The 10,127-nt window shown below is 46.8% G+C and overlaps 1 protein-coding gene across 2 annotated transcripts; it reads left to right on the top strand.

The window, feature by feature from the left end:
- Positions 1-6,551: 6,551 nt before the first annotated feature.
- Positions 6,552-9,922, top strand: LOC118885718 (paraneoplastic antigen-like protein 8A). 2 transcript variants are annotated; one of them, XM_036834646.1, is made up of 2 exons: positions 6,552-6,688; positions 6,973-9,922. In XM_036834646.1, the coding sequence occupies exon 2, from the start codon at positions 7,061-7,063 to the stop codon at positions 8,555-8,557; it is 1,497 nt and encodes a 498-aa protein (XP_036690541.1). In that variant the 5' UTR covers positions 6,552-6,688; positions 6,973-7,060; the 3' UTR covers positions 8,558-9,922. The 2 variants fall into 2 exon arrangements, with proteins under 2 accessions (XP_036690541.1, XP_036690542.1); XM_036834647.1 differs by having other exon boundaries at positions 6,580-6,828.
- The last annotated feature ends 205 nt before the right edge of the window (positions 9,923-10,127 follow it).

Genomic DNA, 10,127 nt, shown 5'->3' with positions numbered 1-10,127 from the left:
ATCTTTAAACCACTTTGGGAATTGTTTGTTACGCAGTGATGCTAACTGATACACTAATAAGCCAACGTGATGTGATAGTGATTTTTGTGAGTGTGTGTGAGGGAGAAACTCCTGCAGTTAGGTAGAGTCTGGTAAGGCTTCTTAGAGGAGGTGACATTTGGACCAAGGCTTGAATGACAAGGAGGGAACCACACAGGGAACAGCAAGTACAAACATCCTAAGGTGAGAATAGTGGAAGATCATGGCTGAAAAAGACGTAAATGAACATGGAAATGCTTCAGTTCTTAAGCTGGGGGTGGGGTGGTGGGTAAACTGGCATGCAGGCACTCATTGTATTATTGTGTATACCTTTTTTCATATATCTAAATATTTAATAATGACAGTTTTCTAAAATTATGAGAATAATTATTTAAATAGAGAACAGGTTATATATTTATTTGGTTAAATATTTCAACAAAACAAGGACAGATAGGATGACTCTTTCTAACCAGTTAACAATATGAATTTTACCTTTTAAAAGTTGTAGTACCAGATATTATGAGAACAGTTAGGATTAAAACAATAAAATCCTGTGGGGATGCATTTTACTCTTTCTGTAAACCATGTTAGCAAGAAAAACGAAAAATAAAATACCAAAGACAGAAGACATTTTCTTTCTTTCCTTAAAAAAAAAAATTCATGGAAATTAAAAAATGTAAACGACAGTAGTGAGAATAGTATAATGACCTCCACCTGTAACAATTTTTTTTCAGGGTCAACTCACAGCCAATCTTGTTCCTTCTATCCCCCTACCCTCTTGTTTTTTCTGGAGTATTTTAACAATATTTTTTTTCAAAATATAAATAAATTATGGGTATTTGGAAATAGCCTGTGTATTTTTTTTTTTTTTTTTTTTTTGCCGCACTGCACAGCTTGTGGGATCTTAATTCCCTCTGCAGTGGAAGCGTGGAGACCTAACCAGTGGACCACCAGGGAATTCCCTATAGTCTGTGTATTTTTAATGATTATATGAGATGGAGAAATATATATGCAGACTCACATCAGATGCTGAGGTTAGCAGTCTGGGGGTTAGCGGTGACGGGGAAAGCCATGTCACGGGACCTTTAGAAAGTACAAACTGAAGAAACTCTGGAGCAAGAAGGAGCTCTCATAGCACAAACCGGTTAGAACAAGCCAGATGAGTCACAGAACCACCACGGTGGGTTATTACAACTTACTCAGGAGGGGAAATCTGGGTAGGAGCCCAGAGCCCCTGGACCTTAGTATTCATGGAAATTCTGTGTGTTCTCATTTAAAATACACAAGAAGACAAAATAAAAACCTAAAGGTGAAACAGAGAGGAAGAGGATGCAAAGGTTACCCTAAAGTGCCAAGACGGGTGAAAGTGTTGGGGCTGCATGGACGCGTTGTCATGGAAACTGCAGTTGGAAGTGTTGTCATGGAAACCACAGCCAGGACTCCTACCAAAGTTGCTTCAAAACTATTTTTAGATCCACTGGTAATCATCGGTGGTTCACTGATGGGAGAAGGGGCAGGCAGCTGATTCCACTTACACACACACATACACACTCACACACGTATATATACACATGCATATATACATATGCACAAATATATATTTATAATTACCTATACATATAATTGTATATTGTATATGTAATTATAAATATATATTTGTATGTTCATATATAAATAACAAATTTAAAGTTTTTCTCTCTCACGCATTAATTTATCTCTTTAATATTTTGGAATGCTTAATTAACTCAGAATCTGCTTCTCTGATTGAACCCTGACTGAAACACTCTTAGGCATCCGTGTAGTGAAGAGTTAACTCAACAGGTCTGGGTTGTCCAAACCCCGAACCTTCTAAAGAATCAACTAGCCCTTCTCTGACTCCTGGGTAACCTCTAAGCCTTAGAGGATCCTGTACTAATAATGCAATTTATGGTGGTGGCCTTGTGCCCTGCAGCATCACTTTGACCTCTGGAGATGCTGAAGGCTGAGTGAAGTCAATCACATGTGTGCTCCATGCCTACATGATTGACCCAGAAAAAAAAAAATCCTGGACACTAAGGCTCAGGTGAGCTTCCCTGGTTGGCAATACTCTGTCACACATTGTTGCTGGGAAAAGTAAGTACTGTCCATGTAACTCCACTGGGAGAGGGTAACTGCAAGCTCGCACCTGGTCTCTCCCAGACTCTGCCCTACGCACCTTTTCCCTTTGCTGATTTCAAACTGTATCCTTTTCTTGTAATAAAGTATAATTGTGAGTACAATAATTTTTCTGAGTCCCAGGAAGACTCCCAGCAAATCATTGAAACTGAGGTTGGTCTTGTGACCCTCAACACAGTATCTCAAATTCATCACGGCCCAAACTAAACTTCTGATTCACCCTCTCCCTTCTTTCCCAAGTCTGTTCTCCATCAAACCTTCCCCATATAAAACTAAGTGCCATCATGCTCTTTCTAGTTACTCATTCCAAAACCCTGGGGTCACATTTGCTTAGTTTACCTTGCACCTCACATCTAATCAATCAGCAAAACAGCAAAGACTAGTATGAAATATTTACAGAAAAGTGCACATATCATAGGCATACAACACGTTGAATTTTCACAATCGGAACACACCTATAACCGACAACCAGAACAAGAAACAGATCTTGACTAGCTCTCCCTCCACTCGGAGGGAGACACATTTCAAGTCATTAGACATTCCACAGGAAACAACTCTCCCGACTTCTAAAAACATAGGTTAATTTTGCCTGTTTTTGTACTTCATAGAAATGGTATGATACAGTATGTGCTCTTGTGTATCTGGTTTCTTTTGCTCAAGATTTTGCAGGATTCATTTATATTGTTGTGTGTCATTGTAGATCATTCATTCTAATTGTTCAGTATTTTATTGTGTGAACATTCTACAGTTTATCCGCTCTTCTGTTGATTGGTGTTTGGGTAGCTTCTAGATTTTGGCTACTAGGAACTGTGCTGCAATGAATATCCTTGTTTATAGTTTTAGGGAACACATTTCTGTTGGGTACATACATAGCTAGGCGTGGAGTTCCTAAGTTGTAGGGCTAGCATCTGCTTTCCTTTAGTGGATACAGCCAAAGCGTTTCCAAAATACACATGCACGAGACGTGTACACGTATTACATGCATGAGAGTTCCAGACAGCTACCACTAGATTTTAGTACAACTTGCTACACTCTTCTAACAAGAACATCCCATTTGGTAGACATTATGCTACCAATCTTACTTTCCTGGACCCAATGGTTTAACCATCCCAGAACAAACTTCAGGTCAATGGAAAGATGGTATAAGAAGAATGCCACTCAACAGTGGGAGGGCTCCTGGAACTCTTGCCTTTACGATAATAAGAGTTTACTATGTGTCAGGACCAAATACACATGTTTTACTTATTTATTTATTTTATTTATTTATTTTTGGCTGCGTTGGGTCTTCGTTGCTGTGTGTGGGCTTTCTCTAGTTGTGGCGGGCAGGGGCTACTCTTCGTTGCGGTGCGCAGGCTTCTCATTGCAGTGGCTTCTCTTGCTGCGGAGTACGGTCTGTAGGTGCACGGGCTTCAGTAGTTGTGGTGCATGGGCTTAGTTGCTCCGTGGCACGTGGGAGCTTCCTGGGTCAGGGATGGAACCCATGTCTCCCACATTGGCAGGAGGATTCTTAACCACTGAGCGCCCAGGGAAGCCCCCAAATACACATTTTTTATTTTATTTTATTTTTTGGCTGCGTTGGGTCTTCGTTGCTGCTCACGGGCTTTCTCTAGTTGCTGCCAGCGGGGGCTACTCTTCATTGCAGTGTGCGGGCTTCTCATTGAGCGGGCTTCTCTTGTTGCAGAGCACGGACTCCAGGCGCTCAGGCTTCAGTAGTTGTGGCTCGCGGGCTCTAGAGCACAGGCTCAGTAGTTGTGGCGCACGGGCTTAGTTGCTCTGCAGCACGTGGGATCTTCCCGGATCAGGGATGAAACCCGCCTCCCCTCATTGGCAGGTGGATTCTTAACCACTGTGCCACCAGGGAAACCCCCAAATACACATTTTTTAAAATAAAATATTGAATGCTGAGTATTTGGTCACAGGCAAAAATCACCATCATAGAATGAACTTTAGGGAATATAAGAATAAATCTGAAATCCTATCAAATTCAAAATTTTATATTACAATTTAATTTTTAAAATTTAGTACCCAATTTTTTTTAAGTTTGGCACTATAATCTTGTAACAAAGTCAGCTACAACTTGCTCTTCTGGCTACTCTGCTTTATGATACTAAATGGCTGAAGAAGAAACAAGACATATTTGACCAGCTCAGCTGATGGTGACACTCACCAAACTATCAACCTTTCCTTCCTTGCTAAAAGTAACTGACTAAAGTAGAAGATTTATCGTCTCATCATCTGAGAAACCGGAGGATCTTGTTGATAGTAACGATGGTATATCATTGAAACAAACCCATGAGGTGAAACTCGGTGCACTGCCAGAAAAAGCTACTTTGGGGAATCTTTTCAGGGACCAAAGATCGTTGCTCTCTGTGTCTTTTGAAGTAATGTCAATCATCACCAATCCTAGACGCATTCTACTTTTGCAATATCTTCCTGTTATCACTTGCTGCATAATAAGCCATCCCCAAACTTAGCGGCATAGAACTGTTTGTTATACGCACTGATTCTATGGGTCAGGAATTTACACAGGGTAAAGCAGTGATGGTTTGTTTTTGCTATGCCATGTCTAGCCCTCAACTGGGATGATGTAAGTGGTTAGGGAGTGACTCAAGTGGTTGGGGGGTAGAATCATCTACAAGTTTCTTTACTCCCATGTCTGGTGGGCTCACTTGAAGGCTGGGCTCAGCTGGGAATCGTTGACTGGAGTACACACATGTGACTTCCCCGTGTGGCTTGGGCTTCCTCACAGCATGGCAGTCAAAGGATAGTTGAACTTCTTACTTGGATGCTCAAAGATACAAGAATGAGATTGTCCCAATGAACAAGGAAGAAGTTGCATGGCCTCCTCCTAGCCTGAGGAGTCACGTAGCTTCCCTTCCATGATACTATTGGTTCAATCATTTCCTTTCTACCACACTTTCTATTGGTTAATGCAGTTACAAGTTTGCTCAGATTCGAGAAGAGGGGACATAGATCCCCACCTCTCCATAGAAGGAGTGTTAAAGAATTTATGGCAACGTTTTAAAACCACTGCATAGTGATGTACATTCATTCTTCAGCTGATTCATAGAATTTCAACATGTTAAACACTTGAGATTTTAAAACTCTAGTTATGGGCTTCCCTGGTGGCGCAGTGGTTAAGAATCCACCTGCCAATGCAGGGGACACGGGTTCGAGCCCTGGTCCGGGAAGATCCCACATGCCGTGAAGCAACTAAGCCCATGTGCCACAACTACTGAGCCTGCACTCTAGAGCCCTCGAGCCATAACTACTGAGTCTGCGTGCCACAACTACTGAAGCCCGCGCACCTAGAGCCCATGCTCTGCAACAAGAGAAGCCACCGCGATGAGAAGCCTGCGCACCGCAGCAAAGACCCAACACAGCCAAAAATAAAATAAATAAATTAAAAAAAAATATTCAGATTTAGCAATTTGAATGATGTCTAAAATATGTGGCAACTCGGGCAATCAATCACACAAATATTGATCATGCCCAAGTTCAGGGATATCAGAGAGGAAAGTGAAATGGATATCTGGCTATTTGGTCTTGCAAAGGCCAATTCCAAAATGGAATCCAAACAACAGATTTTGGTTGAATACCCAGGCCCACTGCATTTTTCATATGTGATCTCCCCTAATCTTCAAAATTTACAGATCAGGAAAGTTTTTATTGGTATTCCTATTGTGAAGAAGAGGAAGGAGCTCAGAGACCTCAAATTTCTTGTTTAAGATCGCACAGTTAGGAAGCCACATTGATAGATGTATCAGTGAGGGCCTGACAGGAAACATGGCAACTCAAACTGAGTCACTGAGGACTGTTTCATTAACTATTAACAAAGGTGTTACCTGTAGGCAGTGAGTTGAGGAAACCAGCAAGGAAAGGTGAGGCACTATCCCCAGGCTTGAAGGGGGTGGAAAATCGAGAAGTTTCTAGAAACTTCTGGAAATTTCTGGAAAAAGGAACTGTAGCTAACCTAGAAGGCTCTCAACAAGAGCTGTGGCTTTTATTAGGGGAACCCATGGGGATTGAAGCCGCTGTTTCCTCTCGCCCTCTGCTTTCTGTTGTCTCCTAGGAGTCTTGTTGGCTCAACCCAACAGGAAGGCTGAGGGTAAGAGGGGTAGTTGGTGCAGCCATAGAAGTCAGCACCCCCTACCCCCGTCCTGGAGGCCCACGTTGAGTAGAGAAAGGTGGAAAGACCGGGTCCAGGAGGGCAATCGGAGAACATGCAGACCTCGGGCTCGGTGAGTAGGTGAACAGTCGCACTCCCACGCGATTTCCCAGGCCCAACTGCACAGCCCACGCGCTAGCTTGCAACCATCGGTTGCCATGGAGACCGCGGGCACTACGCGAGAGCAAGTGCGCAAGCGCGCTCTGGGTCGCCGGCCTCGGCTCAGCGCAGCTGCCTGGACCCAGGCGAGACGCCACCTGACGCGCCCTGTCCGAGCGGGGGCGGACGCTGGCGTCTCGGGCACTTGGCCCAGAGCATCCGTGCCGGCGTGGCCCGAGCTGGCACCTGGTAAGAGGCTGCATCCCGGCGGCCTCTCGTTGGCCCGTCTGGGCGGTCAGAGGCGGGGCTGCCGCATCCCTGACGGGCTGACCGAGAGCCAGGCCCCGGGGAGGGGCCGCTCGCGGTTTTCGGCGATTCCAGGACACCGCGTGAGCACCCGGGGCCCGGTTTGGGGAGGAAGGCCTTGGGAAAGCGCGAGGCCTCCTGCAGGCCAGCCTTGGAGGGGGCAGCTGAGAACTCTGAGCCTGGCCGTGTTCCCGGGAATTTGACCTCCCTCTCCTGTCACCTTACAGGATTGCTGTTTAGGGACCGCTGCAGTCCCGGTCCACGTCGTAGACTCTTCAGTACACGTGGGAATCGAGCTGCCAGGTGTCCACGACCATGACGGTGAACCTTTTGGAGGACTGGTGCCGGGGGATGGAGGTGAACATCCACAGGTGCCTGTTGGTCACAGGCATCCCGGAGGACTGTGGCCACGTGGAAACTGAGGAGACCTTGAACGGGGTCCTCTCCCCGCTGGGCCCGTACTCTGTGCTCAACAAGATTTTTTTGAGGGAAGAGAATGCCAAAGCTGCTCTCATTGAGGTGGGCGAGGGTGTGAATCTGAGGGCCATACCCCGGGAATTCCCAGGAAGGGGGGGCATCTGGAGAGTGGTCTGTAGGGACCCCACCCAGGATGCTGAGTTTTTAAAAAACCTGAGTGAATTCCTGGATGCAGAGGGGCGCACCTGGGAGGATGTGGTCCGCCTGCTTCAGCTCAACCAGTGCCCACCACCCCAGAACCAGAATCAGCCCCCAGAGAACTGGGCAGAAGCTTTGGGGGTGCTTCTGGGGGCGGTGGTGCAAATCATCTTCTACATGGACGGCGAGATCCGCAGCCGGGAGGAAGCTAGGGCTCAAGGGGTTGCTGAGGCCCAAGCAGTGGCATCCTTGGCTTTGGCAACAGCGAGGAAGGTCAAGAAGGAGCCAGGGTGGGCTGCAGAGGTGGGCTCTGCCTTGAAGATGGAGAACCTGGACGGCTGGAATGACGTGGAAGATGAGGGTGACCCTCTTGAACCTCTGGTTCAAAAGGCTGGAGCTAAGACTCGCCCCAGGAGAAAGAAGCAGAAAAAAACTCCCAAGCAGGAACCAGTGCCCTGGAAGAAATCCAGAGGCAACCACTCCCACAGCTCGGCCTTCTTGGAGGATCTTGAAGCTGATGATGCTGAAAATATGGAGATGTCAGAATATATCAGGAGCAACAAAAAGCCCTGCGTGAAGCAGGAGGGGTCAGCTTTGAAGAAGGCCCTAGCGAAATGTGCCTGGAAGTCTCCCAGCAACCCGCCCCACGATGCCCAGGCAGAAGCTGCGAGCCCTGGAGTCGCCTCTGAGTCAGACCAAGATGGTGGTCCAGAGGGCCCACCAAAGAAGAAGGCCATGGGCTGGGCCTCGGCAAAGAACCCTGCTCCCATGAGGAAGAAAAAGAAGGTGAGCTTGGGCCCTGTCTCTTATGTCCTTGTCGATCCGGAAGACACCAGGAAGAAGCCAGAGATTCCAAAGAGAGGGCAAGGCTCGAGAAGGGACGCATTGGATCAGGAGGCCCTTCGGAGCCCACAGCCCGCTGAGTCACCGGCCTCAACCTCCCAGGGTCCACAGGCCAAGCCGCAAGGCTCTCCTCATGCCTCCAGTGGTGAGAATGACAACAGAAGTCATTTGGGTTGTGTCAACAAGCGGATGAAGGGGGAGGAGCAACAGGGGCAGGTGGGGACGGAGGAACCCGAGGGGACAGAGGGTCAAATGGTCGTTGAGGAGGAGCCCAGTGCAGTGGAGGGAGTGGGTGACACACCAGTTGAGGTTTTAGAGGCTGAGAGCCCTGATCCCCCTCCTAGGAGCCCCTGAAGGCCAACATTGGGGACACCTGTGGAGACAGGAGGTGGCAGAGCAAACCCACTGACCTGTCTTTTGTTGGTGAGTGTCTCCGTGGTATTCTCTGGTCATCTGACACTCATCTGATCCATCTCCCTCAGTAAGAACTGAATAATTTGGGTTTATATTGTTTGTCAGAGTAGGTGGCTTTGAGGGTGGAGTTTTCTGGAGGCCTGTTTGGGAGCTGGAAATGTTCAAGGGCTTAGAAGTTCCAAGGGAGTGAAAAAACTTTCCAGTGACACCTCCCCCTGCTTCCCCCCTTGAGCTGTTCTAATTTATCCACAGAACCCAGAAAACTTTGACTTCCGTCTGCACCTGAGCAGTCGAAAGAAGACCAAGGAAGAAGTTCCAAGTGGGGAACAAAGTTTCTCTTGTCGTTGACTTTTGACTGTTTTAGGGACCCACCCAGTTCGTAGAGATCCAGCTCTTAGAGGTAAATGGTATGTGAGGTTTAGGTGGGAGGAATTAGGGTAAGGAGGTGTACCCCTATGCTTTTTCTCTGCCAGGTCTGCTTTTTCACCTCTTCCTAGACTCACCTTCAGAGGTTGGAGAGTCACTAAGCAGATTGGGAAAACTCTAGAACGTTCACCTTGGCACATGGGCAAGGTCACTGTTATGTTCATCCATGTTCGGCCTTTCTCCCCCATCCCCTGCTTCCTTTTCTGGATGATTAGCCAACCTCTGCAGGGCCTGGCATTGTAAAGGGCGGGGCGGCCGTTCGCTCCCTTCTTCCCTTTCTCTGCTTCGACCACCGGGTAGGTTAAGCCAAGATCTTTGCTGCAGACCTGACTTCCTTGCTGCTACTGGTCTGCAATATCCATCCTCCAGTTCTCTAACTAGAGGATGTTAAGGTCCCAAGCATTGGTTTGGGGGAAAAAGACTGTCCACTTAGGCCCTGAAGTGTTTGGTTTTCGGTTCTGTTAATAAAAATGGTACTTGGATTCCCATCTGGGGTGAAACCCTTGCAGGAAGCGTGTAGCCAAGAGGAGCAATGGATAGGAAAGGACTCTGGCATTCCTGGCTCCCTGGCTCTAATTCCATCCAATACCCCCAAACTCTTTTTGAGGCTGAAGACCAAATCTCACATTCTAGGAAGAGAGAGAAAAATATGCTTTAAAAATTGGCTGTTAATTTCTGCCCTCCGAATAGACCAGAATGCCATGTCTCCTGGGTGTGCAGGAGTCGGGGGAGGGGCGGGTTACCTGAGCTCAGTGGTTTCCAGATTGTATCCCGGGGAAGCCCAAGCTGTGCTTAAAGAAGTAATCCGAATCTATTTTTTCATGTATTTAAAAAAAAAAAAAAACAACTGAAAGATGACTACTTGAATGTGTCATAAGCCAAACAAGTCACATCAGAGACTATCAAAATATTACCTTGTGTTCATCAGCTAGCTTGTCTTGGTCCAGGTATCCAATTCGTTGATTCCACCACCTATTTGCATATAGTTGAATTTCTTGTAAATGTGACTGACAGGAAAAGTTCCAAGTGGGAGAAATTGGTCCTCCGCGTGGCCTGTCATAGAACACTCTGAAAGAGGTTTCCC

The sequence above is a fragment of the Balaenoptera musculus genome, chromosome 19 (genome assembly GCF_009873245.2).
Source record: "Balaenoptera musculus isolate JJ_BM4_2016_0621 chromosome 19, mBalMus1.pri.v3, whole genome shotgun sequence".
In the NCBI taxonomy this organism is placed as follows: Eukaryota; Metazoa; Chordata; class Mammalia; order Artiodactyla; family Balaenopteridae; genus Balaenoptera; species Balaenoptera musculus.
This window is presented reverse-complemented; position numbering and strand designations above follow the sequence as displayed.

Coding starts and splice junctions, on each gene's coding strand:
- LOC118885718 (XM_036834646.1), top strand. CDS start 7,061: ATGACGGTGAACCTTTTGGAGGACTGGTGCCGGGGGATGGAGGTGAAC.